The sequence below is a fragment of the Solea solea genome, chromosome 16, assembly GCF_958295425.1.
Source record: "Solea solea chromosome 16, fSolSol10.1, whole genome shotgun sequence".
In the NCBI taxonomy this organism is placed as follows: Eukaryota; Metazoa; Chordata; class Actinopteri; order Pleuronectiformes; family Soleidae; genus Solea; species Solea solea.
In genome coordinates this window covers 12417757-12444892 of record NC_081149.1, presented here as the reverse complement: position 1 = coordinate 12444892, position 27136 = coordinate 12417757, and the positions used below count along the sequence as shown (strand labels likewise).

The 27136-nt window shown below is 40.1% G+C and overlaps 1 protein-coding gene across 3 annotated transcripts; it reads left to right on the top strand.

Annotated features, from left to right (window-relative positions):
- Window positions 1–1431: 1431 nt before the first annotated feature.
- brd4 (bromodomain containing 4) lies at window positions 1432–27136 on the top strand. Of its 3 annotated transcripts, none has more exons than XM_058652737.1 (19): window positions 1432–1532; window positions 15382–15769; window positions 16192–16329; window positions 16422–16557; window positions 16637–16971; window positions 17639–18022; window positions 18127–18255; window positions 18745–18975; window positions 19066–19292; window positions 19536–19867; window positions 20209–20304; window positions 20390–20773; window positions 21097–21999; window positions 22112–22218; window positions 22304–22454; window positions 22553–22683; window positions 22821–23026; window positions 24432–24711; window positions 24795–27136. In XM_058652737.1, exons 2-19 carry the CDS (start codon window positions 15524–15526, stop codon window positions 24861–24863), a joined length of 4485 nt encoding a protein of 1494 aa, XP_058508720.1. In that variant the 5' UTR covers window positions 1432–1532; window positions 15382–15523; the 3' UTR covers window positions 24864–27136. The 3 variants fall into 3 exon arrangements, with proteins under 3 accessions (XP_058508720.1, XP_058508718.1, XP_058508717.1); XM_058652735.1 differs by lacking the exon at window positions 1432–1532 and adding an exon at window positions 6598–7277 and having other exon boundaries at window positions 22307–22454; XM_058652734.1 differs by lacking the exon at window positions 1432–1532 and adding an exon at window positions 6599–7277.

The following is a 27136-nucleotide window of genomic DNA, read 5'->3' as shown; positions in this document are numbered from 1 at the left end:
CACACAACCACCACCATCCCTTTACATTACATTACATGTCATTTAGCAGACGCTTTTATCCAAAGCGACTTACAATGGAATTGAGTACAAATATGCAAGAGGCCCAATCCAAGCACAACATTCACACATCTAGTGTAGTCCATACAAAGGGAGAGACAGACACAGATGGTCCCCATCCGGTACTCATGGGGGATTAAGGTCCAGATCCAAAACATTTGGAATGCGGCACGGTCACCCAGGACAGGGAGAGTGGTCTGAAGATGATGTACTGTATGTTCCTGTTTGAAAAAAGATAACACCGATTTCCCGATGGGTTTATTCCATTGTGCGCTTGGACGAATGAACAAAGATGATGCAGAAGGTATCCAACTAAAAACTACAGGAACTACATCATTATCTGGCACATAATGATGTTCTGAGAATCTTACTTAGGAGGCCAGATGGTGCAGTGCCAGTGCACTGTGTCAGTGTGAGTCAATGCTCTTCAAGCTGTTTTAAGGAATTATGTTTTTAAATTTGTCTGCCAACTTGATGCATCAGTTAATGACATCACTTTGGTTCTGTCCAACATCACATTCTGCTGTTTGTTATCAGTTGCAGGCTTGGAGACATTGGTACAGATGCCTTCTTTTAATAGCTCATAATAACATACAATATGTAAAGTATATGTATGTATATATACAGAAACAGTTCATAATAACATACAATATGTAAAGTATATACATACATATATGTATGTATATACAGTATACAGTATATGGAATCTTATGTATTGTCTGAAGTGAGCTGAATATAGCATTTAAAGTGGCTGTGTTTTGTTAGTTTACATGAATGACATAACCATAGAAGCTGATTTGACTGATGTATAAGTTTGTTCTGCCGCTTGTCCACATTGCAATTTTTATTTGTATACACATATCATCTAACTTTGCTTTATCCTTATATCCTTATATGTGCCGAGATATTTAGTCAGGTTTTGCTAGTACTACTATTATTATTATTGTTATTATTATTATTATTGCTATTATTATCTTATATACGGGTAATTTTATTAACAGACTAACCGCAATTAAACTCCTAAAGTAACCAAGAGTAAAATAAAATAAAACAAACAAATGCGAACAATACTTCATATTTGGAAAATAAGGTTGGACATTGCAGTCTACTAACACCAAAATTGCTAATGTGTTTAACGCGATACTCCATTAGTTGGAAATACTGGAACAAACAACAATTGTATGTATTTTAATTCGTTTGGACAGACACAATATGTATGTATGTGTGTATTTCTATAATACTTGTGTGTGTGATTTTTATATATATAAATTCATATACATATATGAACATTCAGTCTGTAGATAAATTAAGTATATAATGAAATATCTCTGGTCTCCGTTGCTGCTTTTGCGGTCGTCGTGACGCGTTCTTTACGTCCTCACGAAAGAACTACGCGTGACGTCATTGACAACGAGAGGTGTTCAGGATCCTCGGAGAGAAAGATCCCGCGCGCCCTGGCAACCTGATAAACCCAGGTAAACGCCGTTGTTTCAAGCATTATTCTGTCAGTCTCGTTGTCACAGTAAGCCTAGACAGCAAGAAACACGGTATCAGTATCGCTAAGGATTTAAAGCGCCGATGTCCGGCGCCCACTGAGACCGTCCACTTGCACGGCGGCCTGTTCTGGCTAGCTAGCTTGCTAGCTAAAGCTAGTTGGCAGTTGTCTATTAAAAGACACAATAACCGCACCTCCATTGTGTGTTTGTCTGACTTCCCTCGTCCGTCTCACCTATCGCTGGCCATAATTGCGACAAGAGCAGCTAAATAAACTTTGTTACGACCCCTGTGTTGGGCATCTAATGCTAGTTTGCTCGTCGACTGTCTTGTGTTGTGGGAGACGGTGACGCCGTCACGGTGATGATGGCGCACACTCAGTCTGGGGCTATTATTTGAGAATGCAGTCAATGGAGAATGAAATAATAAAAAAATAGAATTCTGATATTCAATTTTCAGAACTTGTTGCCATGCTCTTGGAAACAGGACACCCATACTCTCATTGTTATGCTTGCAGTTCTTCCTTGCACTACACGGGCGTCCATTGCGAAACCCAGGCAATAATCTATGCCCTGTGGCCTAACGTTAGGATCTTGGCTCCTCGATGATGGTTGCTCGCCAGCAGTCAATACTTAGTAATGTATCGTTTTATTCACCACATATGGTAGTAGTCCTTGTCGTAGTCAGATGTGTTTGGGTCGTGTTTGTGTGATTAATATGGCTGGATGTCACAGACACAAAGCTGTGGCATCCAGCCGGTGGTGTGTTCAAATAGGTTACTCATGCATAAAGGCCCGTCACTTAGTCCCTGCCACTTTCCTTTGAAGAGAACCCCTCAATTATACAAGTTGTTATCGTCATTGCCATCGCTATAACAGCTGAATGCTCATGTGTAGCAACATGAACAGACACTACTGACGGACACTAACTACTTTGCTGCTGTGTTTATTTGAATAGGTTTAACCTCCAGGTGTAGCGTTATTGTTTACTCATGTCTTTATATAAATTGATTTTCCAGGTTGAAACTGAAGTGCTCCATCATTTTGTGGTAACATCTTAGGAATCAGAAAGCCATGCTTACAGATGATCTACTGTATGTAATTTGTAATTCAGAAAAGCACTATGTAGTGATACTTTTGTATGTATACTTTTGCATTTCTGCTGCTTCATTTACAAGCTCACATTATTTTTTTTTACATGATGGGTACCGCTAAATGCACCTCGTTCTTGTTAATCATAGATATTTTATCAGAATAAGAAGTTACCTGCCATCATTGAACATTGAATCTAAATTAGGTATGGCTGTGACTTTGGTAACTAGCCATGTGTTAAAGAGAATACTTTCCTTGTTCCTGATGTTATTTTGTGGTTAGTTTTTTTCTTCATCCTTTTTTTGGTTCTGTTCTCTCTGGTTTAGTTGCCATGGCAACACCATCCTTGGCCTAGTTATAAGTGACCTCTGAATGAAAAGTAGTTTGGTCCGGTAACAAACACGCAATCAAGCAAAATCTATAATAGTGTATGTTAATTAATTTGCATCATTTATCACTTTTGAATTATTGGCTCGATAACTGGAGTACAACCACGGTAATGTAGCAAATGTAAATACACTAGCAGGACATGTAATATTTAATTTTTCTTTAACCACATTTCATCTTAACATCATTGTTGTGCAGTGGCATGTTGGGCATATACAGCTAATGATACAGTTTTCATTTTCTTTTTAATGTTGGAATTGGCCAGTCTGTTGCCCACACTACTTACTGTTCTTCATCACTTTTAGCTTTTACATTTGTCCAAGTACAGGCTGATTTTTGGTGCCATTGGTTGAATATTTTCGAAATAGTTGATTTCCTGAAATTTTCATGCACAGCAACCACCAAGTCTACTTGGACTGGTGAAAATGTATTGTGAGCAGCAGTTCTGCAGACAAAATGTGTTGTTGAGAGAAATTAGGGAAGAAAGGCCAAACCTGTCCAGGCTGACCACAGAAACTAAGATAACCTAATTTTTTAATTGTGATAAATCTCACAATACACAACAAAAGTTATTTTCTCAATATAGAAACCTCAGGCTGCTCTCCCTAACTGGACAGTTGAGTAAGAAATATAGTCTGGTCTGATGGATCTAAATTTCTTTTAAGGCACATAGATGCTAAGTTCAGTATTTCAACATAATCCACTTGCAAATACAGGTGTCAATACACCCAAGGACACATTGTTATCCAAATCGGAAACGTATTGTGACCACAACAGAAGTGTAATTGCGATGCTTCTTTGATATTTCTCTGATGCATCTTCTAAAAGTGAGAGTAATCCACTTCACGTGCGGCTAACGTTGTTGTTGATATGGCAGTGCACAGGACGTGGCGCCATAGTCATAATCTTTGCAGAAGAAGAGGGGGAGGAGACATTAGGTGGGATGGCCGTGATCGAATAGCGATCAAATCTTGTTGTGGCCACTAGAGACATGTGTTAATACAGGTGTAAATACATGTGGCGAAGTGCTATCCAATTGCTATCTGATCACACAAAGCACATTCTAATGCCAGGTGTAAAGGGGGCTAAAAGTAGCAGCAGATGCCTGGACTGTTTTGAGCAGGTGTCAGACGTTGTTTCTTTTTTAACACCCACTTCTTGTAGAAACAGGCCTTCTAGTCAAATTCTTAATCTTAACAATTCTTAATCCCAAACATACATTCACAATTATTATTATTTTAGGGTTTAATAAAGCTTACTTCTAGATACCAGGGAATCTTGTTCTATCAGGTGCCATTTAAACTCAAGATATATATGTCACAACAACCTCTAATGTAAAGGAATTTGTTTTTTGTCATGCACCTGGTGGTAGATGCTGGGCTTTGCTTTGTCTCCTATTAGCAATGATACAGCAGCAACAAAGCACTTATTCACAAATTGTTTGTCTTAGGTTCTTCATGTGGGCTGTAAATATATGTAACGATTGTTTGCAAGGACAAATGTAAAAAAAAGTCCTGCAACTGAGCCAGTTTAGCTGCATGTCGTCAGCTGCAAGGATTATATTAATGCTGAACTAAAAAAACAACACATACATAAAGGTACAGGTAGTCCATGCTACACCCACCTAAAGTTGGCAAATTGCCTGTTCCGTATTTTCTCTGCTCTCGTAGATTCTGACTGCTCCAGTGCTCTGATGATTAATGGAAGTGCCTTCAGACTTTCTCGCAGTCTCATCTCTGTGCTGCATCTTCCTCTTACCCAACCCCCAGTCTAAATGCAACACTCCTGCAATTTCCACCTTCCTCATACTATTATTCCCCACCACCAACACCCTCCTCTGTGTCTGAATGTGAATGCCATCTCCCCCACTCCTCCAGTGGCAGGGCCATCGGTTTGGCCTACTCTGAATCGCTGTCGGTCACAGCTTTGTTTCTCTGGCAGCTGCTGTATTGTCTGTGGGAATGGTACATATGGCACGTGGATGGGGAAGTTGGTCTTTGAGGACACCATCAGTGTCTGGCTTGACCACAGAGTAGATTTTGTGCACGTCTCTCACTAGTGACCAGACTGGTGTACAATGTGCCTGGTGTCTCCTTACTACATACCTGACGTCTAAAGATTTGACATATGTCAATTGTTTGAGACTGTTGATGTGTACTTGGCTTTGTCATGTTACATTTAAAATGACTGACAAGTCATTGGTTGTCTTGTCACTTTAAGTGTACAGTATCAGTGGAGTCATTTACTGTGTGGTTGGCTTGATATAATTGAAATTTGTCAGTCACTGCAGTTGGATTTAGTTGTAGAGTAACATCATTTGTTTAATGAGATTGTATCTCGAGTTGTTTTTTTTTTGCCCAGAATCTATGCATATGTATGTATGTATGTATGTGTGTGTGTGTGTGTGTGTATGTATGTATATATATATATATATATGTATATGTATGTATGTATGTATATACATACATACATACATACATATATATATATATATATATGTATGTATGTATGTATGTATGTATGTATATATATATACATACACACACACACACACACACACACATACATATGCTCACGAACACACAGAAGCATGTCTTTTGCCCCTTTACCTGCATGTGTTGCAATCATTACGTAACATTTGGCACTTGTTTTATTCAATTGATATAAACCTGGACAGATAATATCTTAATTTTTTGAATGATGAATAACACAGTCATATCTTTTGAATTGATTGAGTTATGTCACCTGGGATTGGTTGGTTCAAGCTCCCTTCACCACCCTAATGAGGATAAAGTGGTAGAAGATGGATGAAGGATGTACATGTAACTACAGTCATACAACTTCAAATTTACCTCAAAGGAAGCAATATATTGCAGATTAAATCAAAACCATATTGTTTATCTGATAACAGTTATTTTCTTAATGCCACAAAGGGCACTAGCATATGCTGTACTCAGATAAATGTAATTCTGGAGTTTGTTTTGCTACAGGAAATGCAAATTGGGTGATCTCTATTTTGAAGTCTTTCTGACACACTTGTGGTTATTTTCTGTGATAACTTCATGTTCACAGCTGTTGTGTTGACTGTTAAACTTTCCAGATTATTCAGGAGTTTATTTGGCCAATTTGATCAGGGTGATTCCCTGATCAAATTATCTTGCTCGAAAATAAATATCATTTAAAGCTGCTAGTGTAACTGGGACAGCATATTTTATTTTACAGCCATCGCTCTATATCAGATGGTTATTTCTCCATAGTTGTACAATAGAAGACGGTAGTCCATCTACTATATCAAAAGTGGGTGCTCATAAGAACCAGGTAAGGCAGCTCTTAAATTGGTGGGAGAAAGCATGTAGAAAATCACTCTTAAGAGAAGAGTGGGGGATGGGTATGATGAAATGGACAGAGGAAGACAAGAAGAAGGGGGTGGGGTGTTAAAGGTGTAACAGAGGGAGAGAGAGGAGAGAGAGCAAGGACCTCAAACTATTGATGGGGGAAAAGGGGAGGGGTGGAATGAGCAAGCACGTAGGAGTAAGCGAGGGAGGGGTGTGTGTGTGGGCTGAGGCTCTGCTGAATGAGGAAGCAGCAGAGCCATTTTTACTGTTGAGTAACTGCATGCTGGTCTGCCTGTGTGAGAGAGAGGGTGAGAGAGCGAGCAAGGAGAATTAGGCCTGGATCTTATCGGAGCTTTCTCCCCTCTCTCACCTACCGCTCTCCTCCTTGTGTACTGCCTGCTTGCTGCTTGTGTCCATTTAAGCTGGGAAGGCCCTGGAGAAGACACACAATGGAGCGAAGAGCCTGTGGCAACTGGCCTGTTGTACTGCTGAGAGGGGGATGGGGTATAGAGCGGACTGGTTCCCTCAGCTAACACAGCCTGCTGGCTGGAGGCTTCCATACCCTTTCCTTCCCACTTGGACCAACTGTTTCCAAACTGGGGCCCTTTTCCTGGACAGCCATCCTCAAACTTCGTTTGGACTACACTAAGGATTACTCACCATGTTCTGTGGGATTTTAGTATACATACTGGAGCATGAAGAATAAATCTCTCCTGTGTTTTGGATGAGAGGAAAGGAAAAACAAACTTCTTTGTTATTCTTTCAAGCCTCATTCTTGTTTTTTGGATTCAGTTTCTATTTGGTAGAGTTCATAAATGGATTACAAGATGCATGCCAAGTCAAACGATTTGCTGGATTTTCAAAAACTGGATGCCCTCCTGGAAAAAATTGCACACTCAGTCTCTGTAAAAAGGTAATGTTATCTGGTAAGGTAGAGGAAAGTTCTGCAATATTTAACAGTGTCAGTGACATCTTTACAATCGTGTACACACAGAATACTATCATGTTTTAACACCAGAGTTGAAGCCTGAATTAAAGACAGCTTGGACTAATGGTTGTTAGTATGTGGTAAATGTTAAAAAGTATGTCTTCCGTGTTGTGTTTTTAGACTAGTATTGTTATCCAGATTTCAGCCAGCAACCATGAACCTACCTCCTGTTGAGAGGGGGTATGGGAGAATAGGGAGGAGGAAGAAGGGGGTTGTGAGAGGTAGTAGCAGAAATGTCTTTTGATTCCTGGTAGGGCTTGGCTTACTTATCCCAACAAGCTGGAAGTTGACCCGAAGGAGCTACCATGATTCTTGCCTTTTCCTGTTATAAGTGCCTGACTCATGGTTAGACCTTTCCAGCCAGTTTGTGTGCTCACACTTGTGTGACTCATACAGTAGTTTCCTGTAAACTACTTCATGTGTTGAATAGTGGCATACCTTTTAAAACATGCAACCATTCAGTTAATTATTGTAAACAATGAATGTTGTGATTCATAATTTTCAGTTGTCCCACACAGAAGTAAACAAAAACTTTCTCCTTTTGTGGAAAGGCACACTAAAATAGCATAGGTCAACCATAATGATCATCTCAGAGATAATTGGAACCATGGAGAATAAAAAATACAGTGCAGTGTGGTGTTGAGTGTTACCGTAGAAACTTGATGTTTGTTTTTCATGAAGCCAAAGTTGAGAGATAGAGCAATATATTTTGAAAAATGTGGGGTAAATGTGTCATTCAGTCATCCTAGAGGGATTATCACATTGATACCGTTACTGATATTGCTGGTGATAATGGCTTTATCACTGTTGTTAGACTGTCAGTAGCTTGGGGACTCTATTGACTTTGACTTTAATAGTTTTAATTTAACCTCTACTTCATAGATCACTGGAGACACTAGAGCCATATGTGCAATGCCTAATAATTCATTACAATTCATAAAAAGTACTGTATTTTAGCTTTATTGACATATATGACCTATTTAAGCAGCACACAGAAATACATTTTCAGTAGTTAAAATAATGTACATTATTTTATTGTGATAAATGTGATGCTCAAATATTTGATTTCCTAGTCCTGCATTTGCTTGGCCTTTCATTGTTCAAAAAATGTATTGAAAACATTGTTGGGCGACTTTCCAGCATGTGGAAGTTCATGTCACCCAGGCCCTTAATACCGGATCGTAGTTGAGGAGCCATCATTTTCGATTGGGTTACTACCTTTGACACCCCCACCAATCTTAGATGATTTTTGATCATCATCAAGTTAATCTTCCCTCTGAACTAGGGTTAAAGGAGTGATAAGGCTGGTGAATCGGCAAACAGTGGTGTTCTTGGCCTTGTCATTGTGGCCTCATTAACTATTTATTCTGTTGCTTTCAGGCAAAACAGGACATCATTCTGACACTTAGTAACGCCCCCAACCCCAGCATACATGAATGATTAATAGTTTTCGTTCATCAGAGATGCAAACATCTTGCCGGATCAGTGTTTTGTGTCAATAATATGCATACTTCCCATGCTCACTCTTCCATACAGGCATTCATCTTGAAGTATGGTGTCATGAAGTACACAGTCACTAACTGTATGGTTCACACACAACTGTCAAAAACAAACAGTTTATAGTTCACACTCTTGATGGTCACTGCCTTGGACCACCATCAGAAACGGTGTATAAGGAAAACATGTTGTCAGTGCAGTTGATGACATGATTTTTATGTGTAAGGAAGGGCAGGCGCTAATATGGCGATGACAAGGAAGGTAGATATTTACAGCCCTATTGGATTTAGGACTATATTACATTTTCGGAATTGTGTAATTGATTATACTCTGTACACAGTGTATGTAAGGATACTGACTACTGAAGTATCCAATTTGAGACACTGCACAGATTTCCTGGTGTGAGATGTGCTTCCCCCACCCCAGTAACCAGAGCCACTTCCTCCTGAGAAAACATTCCACAGCAGTCTGCAGTGATGTATGTCCAGGGCAAAGGTCAACTCTTATTCCAGATTTTAGAGTAATGTAGGACATGTAGCAGCAGGAAGTGGACCACTTGATTGATCTCTGTTGGAGGCCTCTGTTGGCTGATGTCTCATGTGACAATATTGGTCCTATCTGAATGTAGGTCTTTAAGGCTGGCATATTCTCATTTTTCTTACAGCTTGGATGGACATTGATTCTTTAAAAGATGTATTACTACAATGCTGTTTAATTTGGATATGATTGTATCATATCGAATGTGACATATTTTCGCTCATATTGACTTGTGATAAATGCTCTTAACTCTTGAGGTTCTTGAGCCAAACTTGCCTTGGGGAGGTCAGATTTTCTCAGCAGCAGTTTGCTTTTTCTTTTATAATTTTAAATTGAACAAATATTACTGACCCACATTTCATCAACCATGCCCAAATGACCAAACTATCACATACCAACCCCTGCATTATAATCATCGGTTTGACATAAAAGTTGTTGTGACGCCATTGAAATGAAAAATGAGTACTGGTGATATATCCTAAACAAATCATTAATATAATACCAATATACTGGTATATCCCTCCAGCGCAGAAAATTTAACAGTTTAAGAATAACAAATGATCGGCACTTATTGTCTCTCCCTCCAATCTGAATCAAGTGTTTGCATTTAATGTATTTTTGTAAAACTGTAGTGCATTAACTTTAAAATATAAACAAAAGTTTGTCATGTTCCAACCGTTGTCTAATGAGTTCACACAATGCTATTGTTCTGTATTTTTCTGTGTTTAGATAAAGTGACACGTTTTATGTTAAGACAAACAAGGTTTTGTTGCTTTACAACAAGACAGCTGCACAAATGTTGGAGTATCACTGAAAAAAACCAACAGCTGTTTCTAAAGACATGCTACCATTAAAAATGTATCGTGGTAACACATGGCTTTGAAGATAATATTTTATAAGGTGAATAAAGAGAGAAACCTTATAGCTGGAGCATGCCTCTTGTTTTATGACAGGTGATGAATTGTCTCACGTTCACTTTTTCCTCAAAGGCCTTTTCTGTGTAAGAAACAGAAAAATTAGGAAAAGTGTGCAACAGTTCAAGAAATTCTTGTTTTGGCCAGAGCTTTAATGTGTTAAGGACTGAGCAACACTATTTGCAACTGGCCAAATTATCAGACATGCTCTCATTGCTTCTTGTCTTTTTGGCTAAGATCAAATGCAGTGCGTGGGATAATCTTAATAGTTTTTGTAAGTGATGCTGATTTTTTTTTTTTTTGTTTTTGAGAAAAACACTCAAAAAGATTAAGTGAAATTTAGAAGAAGTTCCTTGGGCCCCATTTAGACCTAGTGTTAACATCTGCCCATCATAAATGGACAGTGTTAATTTCACACCTTTTTAACAAAATTTGTCCTTGATGGATCTCCTGTGACCACATATGATCGGATCTGGGTTTCCCCAGGCTTTTATTCATATACGCTCTGATGTCATCATGTCTGTTTGTGAAAACAATACTATGCTTTCAACAAGACTGTCAGACCGATGTGTCTGATGACCAATGTCTGTGTGCGCATCAGTAGGTGGGTGTGTGTGGCAAATGACTGAGAAAGAGAAATGAGGAGATGGTGATCAGATCTGAGGATGCATTCAGGACATACAGGGGTTGTTCAGACCTCTGCTTGTCCAGACTTAATCGGATCAGTCGTGGGGTGGATGTTAATACCAGGGTCTAAATGGGGTCTTAGATGAGAGGTGAAACGTTTTCAACAAAACTCAACCAAGTCAAGTCGCCCATATCTACACTCATGAAGATGCACTGACCTGGATGACCCAGAACCTTCACAAACATTAGTTTTTCCCCTCTTCACTCTCCCTTCTCTGCTTAAAAAACATGGCTTGCTCAGCCAAGTGATGCATCTTTGAGTGTCTTATCAATATCTGTGTCACGCTCTGAAAAAGTTCCACATAACCACCATGCGTTATGTTTTTCCTCAGTTATTGCACCGGTTGCTGTAATATTTTCAATTTTCCATCTGGCAGTGTTTGTGTGTATGTATGATTACACTGTTCTGCACAGTCTAGTCAACATCAGGAATATTGTGACTTCTTTTTTTTTTTTTTACTTTAACCTTCACTTTTTTAGTTTTGTTACCAGATCTGTTAATGATGTCATATTATATATCCCTGTATTTCTGGGCAGAACAAATGATTTGTATGATTTATTATTTTAAGCACCATCAATTTTCTCAAATTGACAACTATATTTAAAAAAAGACTATATATTTTAATTATTTTTTTGAAAAAAATGTTGTTGAAAAAGTAGTACGAGTAATGGAAACAAATCCAAAATGCAATACACTACCACATTACAAGGACATCACTTCATTTGTATGTTTTTTGAGGCTGTAATTGATGTTGATGTAGACTAAAGGTTTTCAGTGGTGTGTACTTGATAATATTGAACTAAACTGAGTCTCTTAAGGAACAAGAAGTGTTGCACTCTTTTTGTTTTTAAGAAACAGAACATGAGGGCAAAAGTGATGGCAAGGGAGTGGAGTGATTGAGTTGGGTGGGGTGATGTATTCTATGGTACGAAGCTTTTGATGGTTTTATGTGAAAAGGCTCCCTTAGGTGGATAATGACTGTTTTTTTTTTAATTTTCTTTAAAGCAACGAACACAACATTTTAAGGGCTTTTTTTTTTAACAATTCCTTCATGCAAGTATACATTAAATGAATGCCCACAGATCATGTAGCTTGCAACATTTAAGTATAGTACAACAGGGGTCAACTATCATAAATAACAGATTAAAAGGTTAATGAGTAGCATCCAGCGTTAATTTAGCATTTTGGTAAGAGGTACATGAGAAAAGTAAGGGAGCTGTTGCCCCGTTATCTAGTTCAGCAAACAAAAAACCTACCTATCATATTGATATCAATGTGCTGGCTTATGATTGCCCCCCCTTTAAACCGTAGTCAGAAATAACTCATCAATGCTGCTGGGGAGGACTCCATGTTTGAGATGTTCCGATCTAGAATAAAGTGGCTGAGGTCTTAAAACCTGCCACCTTCAACCTGAACATGTTCCATCTCAATGATGTAATAGTTTACTTAATCTGTAAATAGTCCCTATGTTTTCAAGTTTACGTATAGAGGAGGCACCAAGAAATCCAGATGTGTATTTTGTTAATTTAAAGGAATAATTCACCGATTTACATTTGGCTTTGTATTACTAGAATGGGGCTAGTATTTTTTTGAAAAATTGTGCTTCCCAACCTCCGTTTCCCCTGAGTCAAGAAATATCTTCATTCTTTTTGTTATGTGCCCACGAGTGACATGCCATCTTTGCCAACAGTTATGCTAACAGTATCTAGTGTCACTGGTGGGCAAAGAAAAGAATGAAGATATTTCTCAACTCAGGGGAAACTGAGGTTGGGAAGCACAATTTTTCAAAAATACTACCCCTATTCTAGTAATACAAAGTATTAGGTAATATCAAAGTATTCCTTTAATAATGTAATGTAGTGCCAGTCTTATCCTTTGGTCTTACTAAAACAGTATTGGGCCACTTGCTGTGAGGTAGTTTGCAGTGAGAGATGGTGAGAGAGGTATTCACCTTCTATGTCAAGCTGCTGTTAAACATGTACTAAACTCAGGAGATATTCCACAGATTGTGTGGAGGGGCTACAAGTGTGAATGTAAATTACCTCAGTTGTTTCTCTTGAATTTCTGAAAAGATTTACTTTGCTAGCTCCCTAGTACAGTGTCTGACTAAGGTCCTAATGAGTTCATGTGAGAACACAGCCACGGTGAGACTCCACTGTTGGTGAAATCAGGTTAGTGTTGTGCTTCCTGCATGCTCAAATGATTTGAGCATGCTCAATTCACTTACTGAGACTGCTACACATAATACAATTAAAATATTGGGGTATTGGGATTTTGATAAATATAACAGTACTTCAACAATATGGGTGACTAAAAAACACCTTTTTCTTTTAACATTTATGTTTGTAACTAGCATGTCATGGTCGCAATAAGGGCAGGTGATCAAAGTTCAGCTCACGTCAGACTTCCTGATAACTCATCTATTATAACTTGTTATTCTTGTTTAGCAAGGTCAGTTATTTTTGTGTTGCCTTATGCTTATCATAAATGATCCCTAATCTCTTTAATGATGAACAAGAACTGTTTTGCTTTGCATGCTGTGTGTAGTCTATCACACGAATAAATATATTTTTTTAGATATTCCATTAACATGAGGAAACATGTCAGTCATTTTAGAAAAAAAAAAAAAACGGACCCAGCTCAGCCCAGAATTGTTGGGACACTAACAAGACTGCTGCCCGACTTGGAAATGGAAAGAAAATCTCCGAATGTGTGACTGTTTCCTTGCTAAGGATCTACAACCTTATTGTATCACAACTGAGCCATATGTACCCATAATAGCACTTTACATTTGTGTGGACTGTCAGATCTCACACTACTGTACATTCAGTTTCCTTCCTCTTTTTATCATTTCGTAGACCAAAGACAATTGTCAGATTGTTCATTAATGAAAATAACTACTAGTTTAGTTTCTCTAAAGCCTTTAAAAAAAAAAAAAGCTTTATTTTGTAGCAGTGTCACCTGCACATGCTTAACATATAGTTTTGCTTTACTGAGAAGAATTAGTCTTGTTGTGGACCATGGTCTATTGGGCTTAGACAGTATTGTGTGTGTTTATTTTGATATTATCTTTCAAGTTATACTCTTTCAAGTTTAGCTTCAAGCCCAACTCAATGTATGATCAGTGTTAAACTGTTTCTTTTTGTGTTTTGTTTCATGCCATATTACTGAATGTTTTGGTCAGTTAGTCACATTCTCCACTGCGTTTCAATGCCTCGGAGAGGCCAATGCGCCAATCATGTGGTGTACAAACTGCTTCACTCTTTGCAGAAAATGACTCAACAGGAATGTGATTAATCACAGATCTATACTGTACAGTGGATTGTGTTTTTCTTCAATAGCGTTTTGTGGGGAATTTCAGTGTGGAAGACTGCAAGTTGTTTCTAATAGAGATTTTAATATTTTTTTCGTAACAGTGTTGTCCGTTTGGCTCTTTAGTTTTTTCTATTATTTCTTATTTGTCTTACACTCATTGTGTGTATCTTGAATGTGATCTCCCTACCTGGGAGAGTACATTATGTAGAACAGAACATTGCATAGTAGAACACACCGTTCCTCAGCTGCCAGATGATGTGACACCCCCCACCCGCCACTCTTCCCCGCCCACATCCCCAAATGCTACCAGGTCCTGAGACAAAATGGAATGACAAAGAGCCAGGAAAAGCACACACATGCGTGTCATAATTCTAGCCTCTTGGTGCCTCTTGGTTCTTCTTGATGCATAGTTGATTTACAGACATATGACCACTTAAAGGAGTTTTTGGCAGAAATTGATCAGAAAATAATTATACTAAATTCTTGATACATGTACAATTACCTCATTGTTCCAATACTCCACATAGAGCCTTTTATATTTATATCAGGAGCTGTGTCGGCTCTTTGGAGGGTGCTATTTTGGACCCCCATGTTTTTATAATATCTCACAATAGACAAACTTTAAGTTGTGATGATACTTACAGACAGGGAAGGGTGAGGTGAGGGACTTTGAGCTGCATGTAACTTCACTGGTAAATGTTGCTAATTTTACGACATGACTGAAGATGCATTTCAGATGAGTTGTATCAGTCAAATTGAATTTCCTAATCAGTTAGGTAGGGCAAATGGTTTGGCAGCATTTTTTTTGTCTTTGTTTAATACTAACAGAACCATCCTCTCATTCTGAGACTGTTCTGCATACTTAAGCATACTGGTTTGTTTGGTCACTAAAAAACTTATTCTGCAAATGGGTGGGTTACTATTAGTATCCTTTTGCAATGTAAGTACAATAAGCAAAGTATCACATAAATGTCCTTTGGTTTATGATTATAACAAAACAATGTTAGTAATGTCCAAAATTAAGTTACTTTTTTTGATGACTGTTGAAGCTCATGATTTTTTCTTTTTTCCTCTTAAGAGAGTCCAAAGAGGAGTGCGATGGGATCAGCAGTGCTCTGTCAGTGGAGTCTGTGTCGGGGCCAAGACTGAGCTGGTGTCCTGCCAACACCACTACTCCTGCCCCTGCTCCAGCTCCAGCTCCCGCTCCGGGGCCCGAGCCCATGCCCAACCCTGTTAGAATGGGTGACGGCCTGGATGCAGCGCAGATGTCGGGTGGCGGCAGCAGCCAGGGGCAGGCCCAGTCAAATGGCAACCCCCCACCTCCAGAGTACATCAACCTCGACAGGCCAAAGCGCCAGACCAATCAGCTGCAGTACCTGCTCAAGGTCGTGGTGAAGTCCATTTGGAAGCACCAATTTGCCTGGCCCTTTCATCTACCAGTGGACGCAGTCAAACTTAACCTGCCTGTGAGTATTACTTCATCCCTATCTGCGTCATGCCTCACACTTCAAAACAAAGTAGGCATCACATGTAAATAACCCAACAGGTTCTGTGCATCCACACATGATTGCAGGTATATATTTCTTGTATGGTGGTAAGTATTTATTACTGTGTCCAACTCTCTCTTATTGCATCCATACACATCTCTGTCTCGTTTTACTCTCTTCAGAATCAGTCATTCAGTATGATTTACAATATTAAAACAACTCTCACATATAGTAAACTGTGAATGTACCCTTTTTTGTGCCTGACAAGAGAGGCAATTTTTAAAAAAAAACATTTAATGTTATTTTTAAGGACTTCAAAAGCATTCACAGTGGTATCATCGTAACTGAAAAAGTTGAGCGCTTTCTTGAACTGATGACATACTCGTATGCAACTTTTCCAGGACTACTACACGATAATCAAAACTCCTATGGACATGGGAACAATCAAGAAAAGGCTTGAAAACAGTTACTACTGGAATGCCCAAGAATGTATCCAAGACTTCAACACAATGTTTACCAACTGCTATATATACAACAAGGTAAACCAGTTGTTCAAGTGATTCTTAATTATCACAAAAGACTCTTTTTATATGCCTCCACATTTACTCAGAGTGTTTGTCTCCCCCTGCAGCCTGGAGATGACATAGTCTTAATGGCTGAGGCTCTAGAGAAGGTTTTCCTCCAGAAGGTCACAGAAATGCCTCAGGAAGAAACTGAGATTGTTGTCATGACAGGCAAAGGACGTGGACGGGGCCGACGAGAGGGAGGTATGTGATTTACCCCTTAATAGTAGCATATTTTTTCAACCTGTGTAGATGGGCTATTCATTTATATTATTTCTTCAAGGCTTGAACTTGAAACCAGGGGCCCTCAGCGATCCTATGTCCATGTCTCCTCAAACACGGGGCCTGTCAAATCTCTCGGCAGTACCGCAGACAAGAGGACCTGTGCAAGGCCCACCTTTGCTACCTCCCCAGCCTTTGATGCAGGTCCATGTACCCCCAACGTTACCTAGCCATGCGCCGCAGCTTGGAGCTCCCTACTCTGTGGGCCAACCAGACTGTGCTCCTCAAGTTCCCATCATGACTTCTGTGCCTCCCCCTGCTCAGACCTCCCTTCCTCCTCCGCCATCCATCCAGAGCACTGCCCCCATGCTGCAGAACTCTATATCTATGACCAAAGTGAGTTTGACTGACAATGGAAAATAATCTTTTGCAAATGCTTTCATTTTAGATCAGTCAGATTTCTTTTTTTCTTTTTTTTTTTTAAAGTCCATGTTAGATTTACTAAACCTCACCATTTTTATTTTTGGTATTTCTGCAGTTGAAAAACAAGTCTCGATCTTGTTTAGACAATGTTATGTAATTTCAATTTATTCGTAAATGAAATATTTGTTGCACTCAAAGCAAGTTAAGTATAGGACAGCTGATAATTTGCCCATTTCTAACCTTTCAATTCAAAGTCTGAAAAAATTCCCAAAAATTGCTTGTTCCTCTCAACTATTTTGTTGTGTGCTTTAACAAATATGGCATGTTTATTGGACCCAAGCAAAGAAAGTCTTTACCAATATACAGTTATTGACTGTGCTAGTTACTTTCAGTGATATTAAATCCCAATGGAAATGCTAACAATGATAAATCGCTGCCTTCTAAATTTGACTCATTATGGCTTCCAAAGAAATGTTATTTAATGTCCTAACATTAGGTAATATCAAATGGTCTTTTTCAAGGTGTCTTTTGTATTTCTCTTCTGCCATTTTTGACTATACTTGGGAATGGTTATGTTTTGTCATCACCAATCATTTATGTCCTCCTTTCTCTCAATTTCTATGCTTTGTTCACAATCTAGCAAAGAAAGAGCCAGAAAAGGAAAGCAGACACTACAACCCCCACAGCAAACGACCAACTCAGTGAATCTTCACCCGCAGAGTCCAAATCTGGGAAGACACTACCCAGACGAGAGAGTACCAGACCTACAAAGCTGATGAAGAAGGAGGCCCCAGACTCTCAGCATCACATAGGCATGGGTATCAGTCTGAGTGGACCAAGTGGAGGTCATAGCCCCAAACCTCAAGATCAGCTGGGATATTGTGCTCATTTAGTTAGGGAGATGCTGTCAAAGAAACATGCTGCTTACGCTTGGCCTTTCTATAAACCTGTTGATGTTGATGCACTTGGACTACACGATTATCATGATATCATCAAACATCCCATGGACCTCAGCACCATCAAGGTGTGTTGAAGACACATTTAGTTAGTCAAATGTATAACATAATATATTACTGAGACTGGACTTGTGGCCGGTCAAATAATTAATTTCCTTAATGTGTTTAATAGGCCAAGTTGGAGAACAGGCAATACCGGGAACCCCAGGAGTTTGCTGCTGATGTACGAATAATGTTTTCCAACTGCTACAAGTATAACCCACCAGACCATGAGGTGGTAGCTATGGCACGCAAACTACAGGTAAATACAGTCTAACTTGCAAATAATCTTCCAATGGCAATATAAAAGAAAAGAAAGGCAGTTCAACTTTATTCTTTAAAATCTTAAAACATCTCTTTGAAGAAAAGATCTCCACTTTTTTTTTTGTCCACTATTACTAGTAAATTTTTTTTTAATGATGAGAAATAAATCTGCTTTACCAGAGGTCAGTGTCATTTGTCGAACAGCCGTAGTCCATCACCTCCTATAATTCATATAAGAATTGTTCGAGTCAGTCTAACGCTACTATATATGTCTTTCAATGGGTAGTTTCAGGAAGTATGTCCCCCAACACCACCTGTAGACAAATCACATTTGAACAATTCAGGTTCAAAATACGTCAAATACAGCAGGTTTCACAAAGCCACATGTCAGAAAAAGGTACCAAACCTACATCTACAAATAGATGAAAGTCTAGATACATAGATTTTGTTTCAGTATTTTATTTTGTATTTCTGGACAATTTTACAGGATGTCTTTGAGATGCGCTTTGCTAAGATGCCAGATGAACCCGAGAGCAAGCCTCTGGTTTCTGCCCCAGCTCCTACACTTCACCATCCTGCTCCTGTTAAGCCCCCGCCTCCTTTGGCCCACGTCGCCTCGTCCTCAGACAGTTCGAGTGACTCGTCTTCCGAGTCTGAGTCTTCCACAGATGACTCTGAAGAGGAGAGAGCCCATAGGTTGGCAGAACTCCAGGAACAGGTCAGCTATCGGAGAAGTTCAAATTGTTGGTAAATTTGGTGTCCAGCTTTGTAACCCTTTGTTGAAAACTGGTCTTTTCTGTTGGTACAGTTAAAGGCTGTTCATGAGCAGCTGGCTGCCCTGTCTCAACCACAAGCCAGCAAACCAAAGAGGAAAGAGAAGGAAAAGAAAGAGAAGAAAAAAGATAGGCTTAAGAAGAAAGGAAGCTTGCCTGGCCTCGATGAAATCCAGGATGCAACACATGTTCCACATTTCTCTAAGAAAACCAAGACCAGTAACAATAACAACAAAGAGATTGTTCTCAAGAAGAAATCCAGGTGAATTTTAAACTTTTTTCCATATTTCTATCTTGGAGCAGAAAAAGTATAGAAGCTCCCTTAGCTACGCAGTTAAGCTTCTTCTTGTTAACTGTTGTTCTTTTATGGCCCTTAAGTGGTACCTGTTATTGTTGGTTTAAGTTAGTTGTAAAGTCTTGAGAGTTGTTTCTCAAAATTAGCTGTTAAAAATCAAGGCTTGTCTGTGTTACATATTGGCAAAACATTTCTGTTTTCCATTTTCAGTAAAAAGGAGGGGATGAAAAACAATCATTCCTCCAACCTGCAGCCAGTTCCCAGCCTGGAAGATGACCTGGGGGCTGCTGGGTCCTCAACTACAGGGGAAAAGTGCAAGCCCATGACGTATGAGGAGAAAAGGCAGTTGAGCTTGGACATTAATAAGCTTCCTGGTGACAAGCTTGGCCGCGTAGTACATATTATACAGTCCAGGGAGCCCTCGCTCAAAAACTCAAACCCTGATGAGATTGAGATTGACTTTGAGACGTTAAAGCCCTCCACTCTTCGTGAGCTGGAGAGATATGTGTCCTTATGTCTCCGCAAAAAGAAGAAGGTTCCAGGTAAGCCATGTCAGAAATCTCACTTGTGATGGTTTATTCAAGAAATGCATGTACCCATAATTACTTCATCGCGTGGAAGTGAAGTATTGTTTTTGGTGGCTCTTCCGCACTTGCTTGCAATATGAGCAACAGAGGCTGGTTAGAATTTGTGATAGACACATACAGCAGGCACATGTTTATGCAAGTTGCCCAAGAATTTTGACCCTGAACACGCAACCTTCTGATCTGGAGTCAGACGCTCTACTGCTGTGCCACAGAGTCTGTTACACATTTAGGCTGACAGAGGTTTTTGCGTGAATGGGGTGAAGTCTGCCATCTCTGATTGCCTTGTTGTTTTGCAGTTGAGAAGAATGTGGAGTCCATGGCTACCTCCAAAAAGACTGGATCTTCTTCAGAGAGCAGTGGTTCCAGCTCCGAGAGTGAAGCTGAGGAAACTGGTAACTGCTGCATATTTTACTACTCACAAAACCCAAACCAAAAAACACTTATGTAAATGTCTAATCTTAATTTGACTTTTTTAAGGAATTATAAAACAACAGAAAAAGAAGAGCCAGTCTGTGAAGGATGGGAAGAAGGCGCATCCTCCCACTCAGAGTGGCCCTACTCAACCTGGGCTTCATTCCCTACCTGTAGGCCTTCAGTCTAACAGTCAGATGAAGCACCATCAGCCACAGCATCAGCCATCTCCTGCAGGCTTCATGGCTCCCCCTGTTGCTGCTCTGGAATCTTCTCAGTTACTGGAGAGTAGCTTTGACTCTCTGCCGCCTTTCGGCCAGCCCCTCATGCATCTCTCACAACACACAAGCAACTCCTCCTCACCACCACACCTCAACGCTCATTCTGCTGGGCCTGTGTCACCTGAGACCCATCCCTTCCTCAACCAGCACCCTGTCCTCACATCTCCAGGTAAGTCTGTAGGCAGACTGCTGGATCTTTGACAGGCCCAGAAAATAATTGCTGCTTACATATTCATTGTTGATAACACATACCAGGATCATGACCTCATGCTTGTCGTTTTCTTTTTATAGTATATTATATTCAAGTTAGTATTATATTTGTTGTTATGTAAGAGGCATCTTTTCTTAAATTTAGATAGTACTGGTTAACAAATGTTGTAAACTGAACTGTATTTATATATTATATATATATATATATATTTTTTTTTTTTAACAACCACAACATTAAATTGTGAATTTTGTTGCTGATTCCTTATTTTCCTGGTGTTTCAGCCTTGCACAGTTCCATGCCTCAGCAGCCATCTCGACCCAGTCACAAGGCAGCACCTCTTCATCCCAAACCACCTCAGCAGCAACCAGCACCTCCTCCTCAGCAGCAGCAGCAGCAGCAGCAGCAGCAGCAGCAGCAACAGCAGCAGCAGCAGCTACAACAACAAGAACAACAGCAACATCAACATCTTCAGGCCCAGTCAGCACCACCACCACCATCCCAGCACCAGCTGCCCTCTCAGATCCTTCACCCGCCCCAGCCTCTGCACCAACGGCCCATGTCCCCTCCAACGCTCACGCCCCAGGGCTTGCTATCTTCCCAACCACCGCAGATGCTGCTGGAGGATGATGAAGAACCAGGATCCACAATGCCTTTGAACCAAGTACCATTGTTCCTACAGCAGTTCCAGCAACCCCGTCAACCTCAGCAGTCCATGCAGTCGCTCCAGGCGCAGGCTCGTCAGCAGCAGCAGCAGCAGCAGCAGCAGCAGCAGCAGCAACAACAGCAACAGCAACAGCAACAGCAGCAGCAGCAGCAGCAACAGCAACAGCAGCAGCAACAACAACAACAACAACAACCAGGACAGACTTCTCTCCTTCAGTCTGTCCATGGACAACTCTCGTCTCAGACTACGCTGCCTCATCCCCAGCTCCCTGTTCAGTTGCAAGCTCAGACAGCCCCATCACATCAGCCCCCGCCCCAACAAATCCCTCTGCACCAGGTCCGACACATGCAGCACAGTCAGCCACTGCAACAGAACTACCAGCAGGGTCCTGGACTAGCTGGTCAGTCCCAGGGATCCCAACACAAAGTATCCATGCCTGCCAACAAAGCACAGCAGATCATCCATCAGCAGCACGAACAGCCCTCCCCTCGCACAACCAAGCCGGATCCTTACAACCCAGGTGAAAAGATGAGCCAAAAATGCCCTGTGATAGAATTATACACTGTTGAATTACAAAATTATTTTGTGAATAATAATTCTGAAGTTCAATATGCCTGTCCTTTTGCTGACAGGTCACATGAGGGACAACCCATCCCCTCTCATGATGCATTCCCCACAACTTCCCCAGTTCCCCCCTGTGTCCCACCAGTCTCCACCCCACAACATGCAGCCGAAAAAGGTGAGCAACCTGCACAGTTAATTTCTGTGGGGATGGGGTGTTTAGTGCAGGATCAACATTGTGTCTTCGTTTTCTTGCCATGCAGCAGAGACCCCCTGGGAACCAAGGTGGATTAAAGGAAGAAAAACTTCTCCCGTCGCCAGTGATGAGAGGAGAGCCTTTTAATCCTGCAATGAGACCAGACCATCACAAACACCCGGATACTAAGCCGTCTCAACCAGGCCACGGCCAACAGAGTGAGTACCAAGACTTTTTCCTCTGACTTGCTAAAACAGAATATGAAGACAAAGCCACACAAGATAATAACTCAATGTTTTTCTTTATCTGTGTCCAGATGTGAAGTCCATGGACAGTTCTCGCCCTGTCATCCGTTCCTCTGAGCCCACTGGGCCGCCTGCCTCTCTGCAAGACAAGGATAAGATCAAGCAGGAGGCTAAGGTGCCCATCGCCCCTAAAAAAGTACAGGTGTGTGTAGAGACAATTTCCCGGGTAATAAACTTATAATAATAAACTTAAGCTTATTCAGTTTGTTTGTTATATATTATATTGTATCTTGCTAGACATTTGAATTTATGGTAGTTTCCTTTTTGTGTTCACCTTAGGATGTGAAATTGAAGAATATGGGTTCATGGGCCAGCCTGGCACAGAAGTCCACATCTACGCCTTTATCTGCAGTGAAATCATCAAGTGACAGTTTTGAGCAGTTTCGTCGTGCTGCTCGGGAAAAAGAGGAGAGAGAGAAAGCTCTGAAGGCCCAAGCTGAGCAGGCAGAAAAAGACCGGTTACGCAGGGAGCAGGACAAACTACGGTAAGGGTGTCCAGAAGAATCATGGAGATAAAATATGCTGATGTCTGTGATGATATACCTGCCATCAGTTAGGTAATTGATTTGCAAAACTACCAACATGAAATAAAATTGATTGTGAAACCACCTGTTTATAGGTTTATTGCAAACAACAAGAAAAGAAATATTTAGTCATTAGATGTTGAACATCTTTGTTGATATAAACACGAACAATACAGAGGTTTAAGTTACAATAATATGTAGTTCTGAATTTAAGCCACTAATGTACTTAATTGGCTGAATATGTGTCTAGTTCCGTGCACCAAAAGGTGATATCATATTCCCCCTAGTGGACATATTGAAGGTCTACAATAACTTCAGAAAATAGTTTTTAACCCAGGATTGTTTCAGGGGTCAATATTAAATACTGACAAAATTATTAGGGATTACATAATATATGTGGGAGTCCACTCTTTCTCAGCAATTGCAGAGTTCCAACATTGTCTGAAAATGTCGCCATTATGGAATAGATGTATCTATGTGCCTGATAACAGGACTAAATCTCTTACAGGAGTTTATTAAAGCAAAGGAAGTATTTGTAGTGAAGCCTATTTTCTACACATTTGTATGAGTATGAATAAATTGCAATGTAAAAGGAAAAAATAGAGAAGCCTTTGAAAGAAACACAAAGAGTTTTGAATCCTCTCTTTATTATTATGCACTTTGCTGTTTTCCTTATTTTGTTGCCATTGTCATCCAGAAGAGACGCAGTTCTGTTGACAATTAGCTGCTAGGTAAAACCAACAGAGAGGTGACAAAAAGATGGTTGGTATGGATCAATCATTTTGATGCTCCTCTTAACTTTTGACAATCAAAACACAAATTTGTAAAATGAAGGTAGACTGAATTTCCCGTTCACATATTATATACAGTCTTTGCCTAACAACAAAGCAGAGAAGCGCTTCTATGTTTGACTTAATGCATATTTGCTTTTTTTTGGTGAATGACATTGTCAAAAACATTTTTCTTTTTAACCAGACTCTTTTAGGCCATGCATGTTCAAGGTACTGCAGTCATTAAAGTTTGTTGTGTCTGTTTTTTTCCCAACATTTTTAAAATCAAGTCAGATATGAAAATCCTCCAGTGTGAGACAGGCATTAGCTGGATTAAACAAAAACCTGATCTGGGAGATCTTGAGGCCTCCATCTGCAGAAACTCTGGTGTTAAAGCCTTTACTTCTAACATTTAGAAACATCTGTCATCTGAAGCAGTCACTATCTCTGCAGACCTGTTGTTGTGTAGTGTTCTTGCTTTGAATAATCCAAAATGGAACCAGATGTAGCTTGGAGCATACAAGAACCCCCTTACAGTTCTGTGAAAAAGTGTTTGATTTCACCTGGTGTAAATTATTGGCCTGAATATTTTCCAGAGGTCGGGATGAGGAGGATGTCATAGAGCCAAGCAGAAGGGTGCATGAGGAGCCTCGCCGGCGTCTGGAACCGCACATCCAAGCCCCTTTGCAACAACAACAGCAGCAGCAACAGCAGCAGCAGCAGCAGCAGGAACTACCAACTGTTGTTCAGCCTCCTCAGCCACCTCCTCAACCTCCAAAACCTCCCACACCACCTCAGCCCGCAACGCAGAACCCACTTGACCAACAGAGGGACCTAGCACGCCGCCGAGAACAGGAGAGGAGGAGGCGAGAAGCGGTGAGATAATAGTGTTTTTTCTTTACTGAAGTTTAATATGAATCTGTTTTTTCATGTGCTTAATTGTCCTTTTCTCTTTCCAGATGGCAGTGAATATTGACATGAATTTCCAAAGTGACTTAATGGCTATCTTTGAGGAAAACCTGTTTTGAGGAGAGGAGCAACTGAAACATAACTGCAAAAAAAAAAGAAAGAAAAAAAACTGGAAAAGAAACTCTGTTATACACTTCCGCTGAAGTGAGAGTTGATGATCACGCACCACAGAGGAGCATGGACTGTATGAAGACGTGACAGACGCTTGATGGGATGTCCACAGCTTGCTTTACCCCCCTGAACTGATCACACCCTACACACTGGGAGTGCCTCACTGTTCCGGGTATAATTTCCTGGGGAATTTGGCACTGACTGCCTGATGCCTCATAGCAAGGAGAGGACGGACCTCTGTTGGCATGGTTGCCTTCGTCACACTTGCTTCTGTGGACATGGGTGCATCAGTAAGAGTAAAGGCATCCCAATAACTATAAAAATGCTCTGATAATGTACTGACAGACTGTGCAGAGGTGTTTTGAAACTGCCAGATGTCTGAGATGATGAAGAGGACTGGTCTTTTATGTTTTGTTTTGTTGTAAGTGAACATGAGATGGTTGGGTTATGGGGGAGGGGGTGGGTTCCGGGGGGGGGCTTCCCATACTGTAAATCATGTATATTTCTCTGCAGAGAAGGTACACTTTGCCTTACACCTCTTTCCTAAACAGACTATTATGTTCTGGGGCCTGCACACATGGACAAACCAATAATAACATTTACAACCAGGAGTAGGAACAGTGCAGAACTTTTTCATCACCTAGTATCTACTGTAAAGTATTTTCTTATGCTCGGATAACCGTTTATTTTGGATCTTTCATTATTTTTCTCTCTAGGTCTTTGAATCTTCACAACAACACACTCTACCACTTATGTCTATGCCAAAACAACCCATTATCTTTTATGCTCTTAAAACATGATAGGTAGTTGGCGGGGGGTGGGAAGAAACCCCCTGCATATATGCATTAATCATAGTTCCAGCAAGTATTTCGTCAAAATACAGAATCAGTCAATGTTTTTTATTCCTGCCTTGTATTTTTCATTATAAGCCGAAATGAGGAAATTGTTCACAGAAGAATGAAAAAGTCCAGCAGTTTCTGGTGTTCAGTTGCTATGAATTCCCCCCCATTAGTGTTGCACCATTATTTGTATTACATTTTTAAGACATGTTGGATATGTTTGCAGCTGTCACACTAACATATCAGTGAGGAAGTGAGAAGATGGTCCAAAATCAGAAGTGGGAAGTGAACTAACACCTTTCTGTAGCTGTTATATGAATCACAAAAAATATCATAGAAAGGATCAGAAGCTCCAAGATTGGTTTTTGCAACAATACAAACAGATAAAAATGAAACAAATGTGAAAAACACTGAGAAAAAAACAAAAACCGTTTTGATTTATATCTTTGTTCGATAATAGTGGATATGATTTAAAATTCTGTTCTTGGAGACGTTTGGATGTGGGACAATGTCTGTCCTTGCCTCTGGTCTCTTAGGGTGTTTTCTCCAGTGCCTGTATTGTCTTGCAATTCTTGTTGGCTTATTACACTTCATAAGAGTCAGAGTCACGAATGAGAGATGGAGGGAGATTTTTTGAAAGAGTTTGTGGGGGGGGGGGGGGGATATTTTACCCGGTGTCGATATTCTGGTTTTAAATTTAGTTTTAGCTGGACTTCCACGAGTGTACACACCTGACAACTACGTTCTCTTTCTGTTCAATAAACAGATTTTAGGTAGAGATGTTTCGACTTTGCCACACTAGAGTTAAAGTCTGGTCTGTGAGTGTGACTGTGTACATTTGAATGGCTGTGTGACTGTGTTTTTGTTCTTCGTTTGTGTGTGTGTGTGTGTGTGTGTGTGTGTGTGGGGGGGGGGGGGGGGGTACAGGGAGGCATGTTCCGCAATGTAGATAAGCATTCTATTAAAGAGGACAAAGATAAACAGTACTTCAGGAGAATTTGTTTTAATGCTTAAGTCACCTTTTTTATTTTCCATCAAGTCCACCATATATGAATATATCACTTTTAATATTAGACTGGTTTTGGAGGGGGTAAAAAAAATTCATTCCTTTTTAGCCTTTTTTCTTTTCTTTTCACAGTTGACTGTTGGACATAATGTGCCATGAGTTCTTCAGAGAATGTGCTGACCTGCAGCTCAGCCCAGAGTTTGCTTTATTCAGGTATTTTATTTTGTGTTACATGTTCTGTTTTGGGGGTTTTGTTCAAACGTTTTCCTCGATTATCGTTTGGTATGTGAGTGGTCTATCGAGGTCTGTTATGATCATTGAATAAACTCATTTCTTTTATAGAAAATAAAAAAAATAAACAAAATTTTGTCTTAAA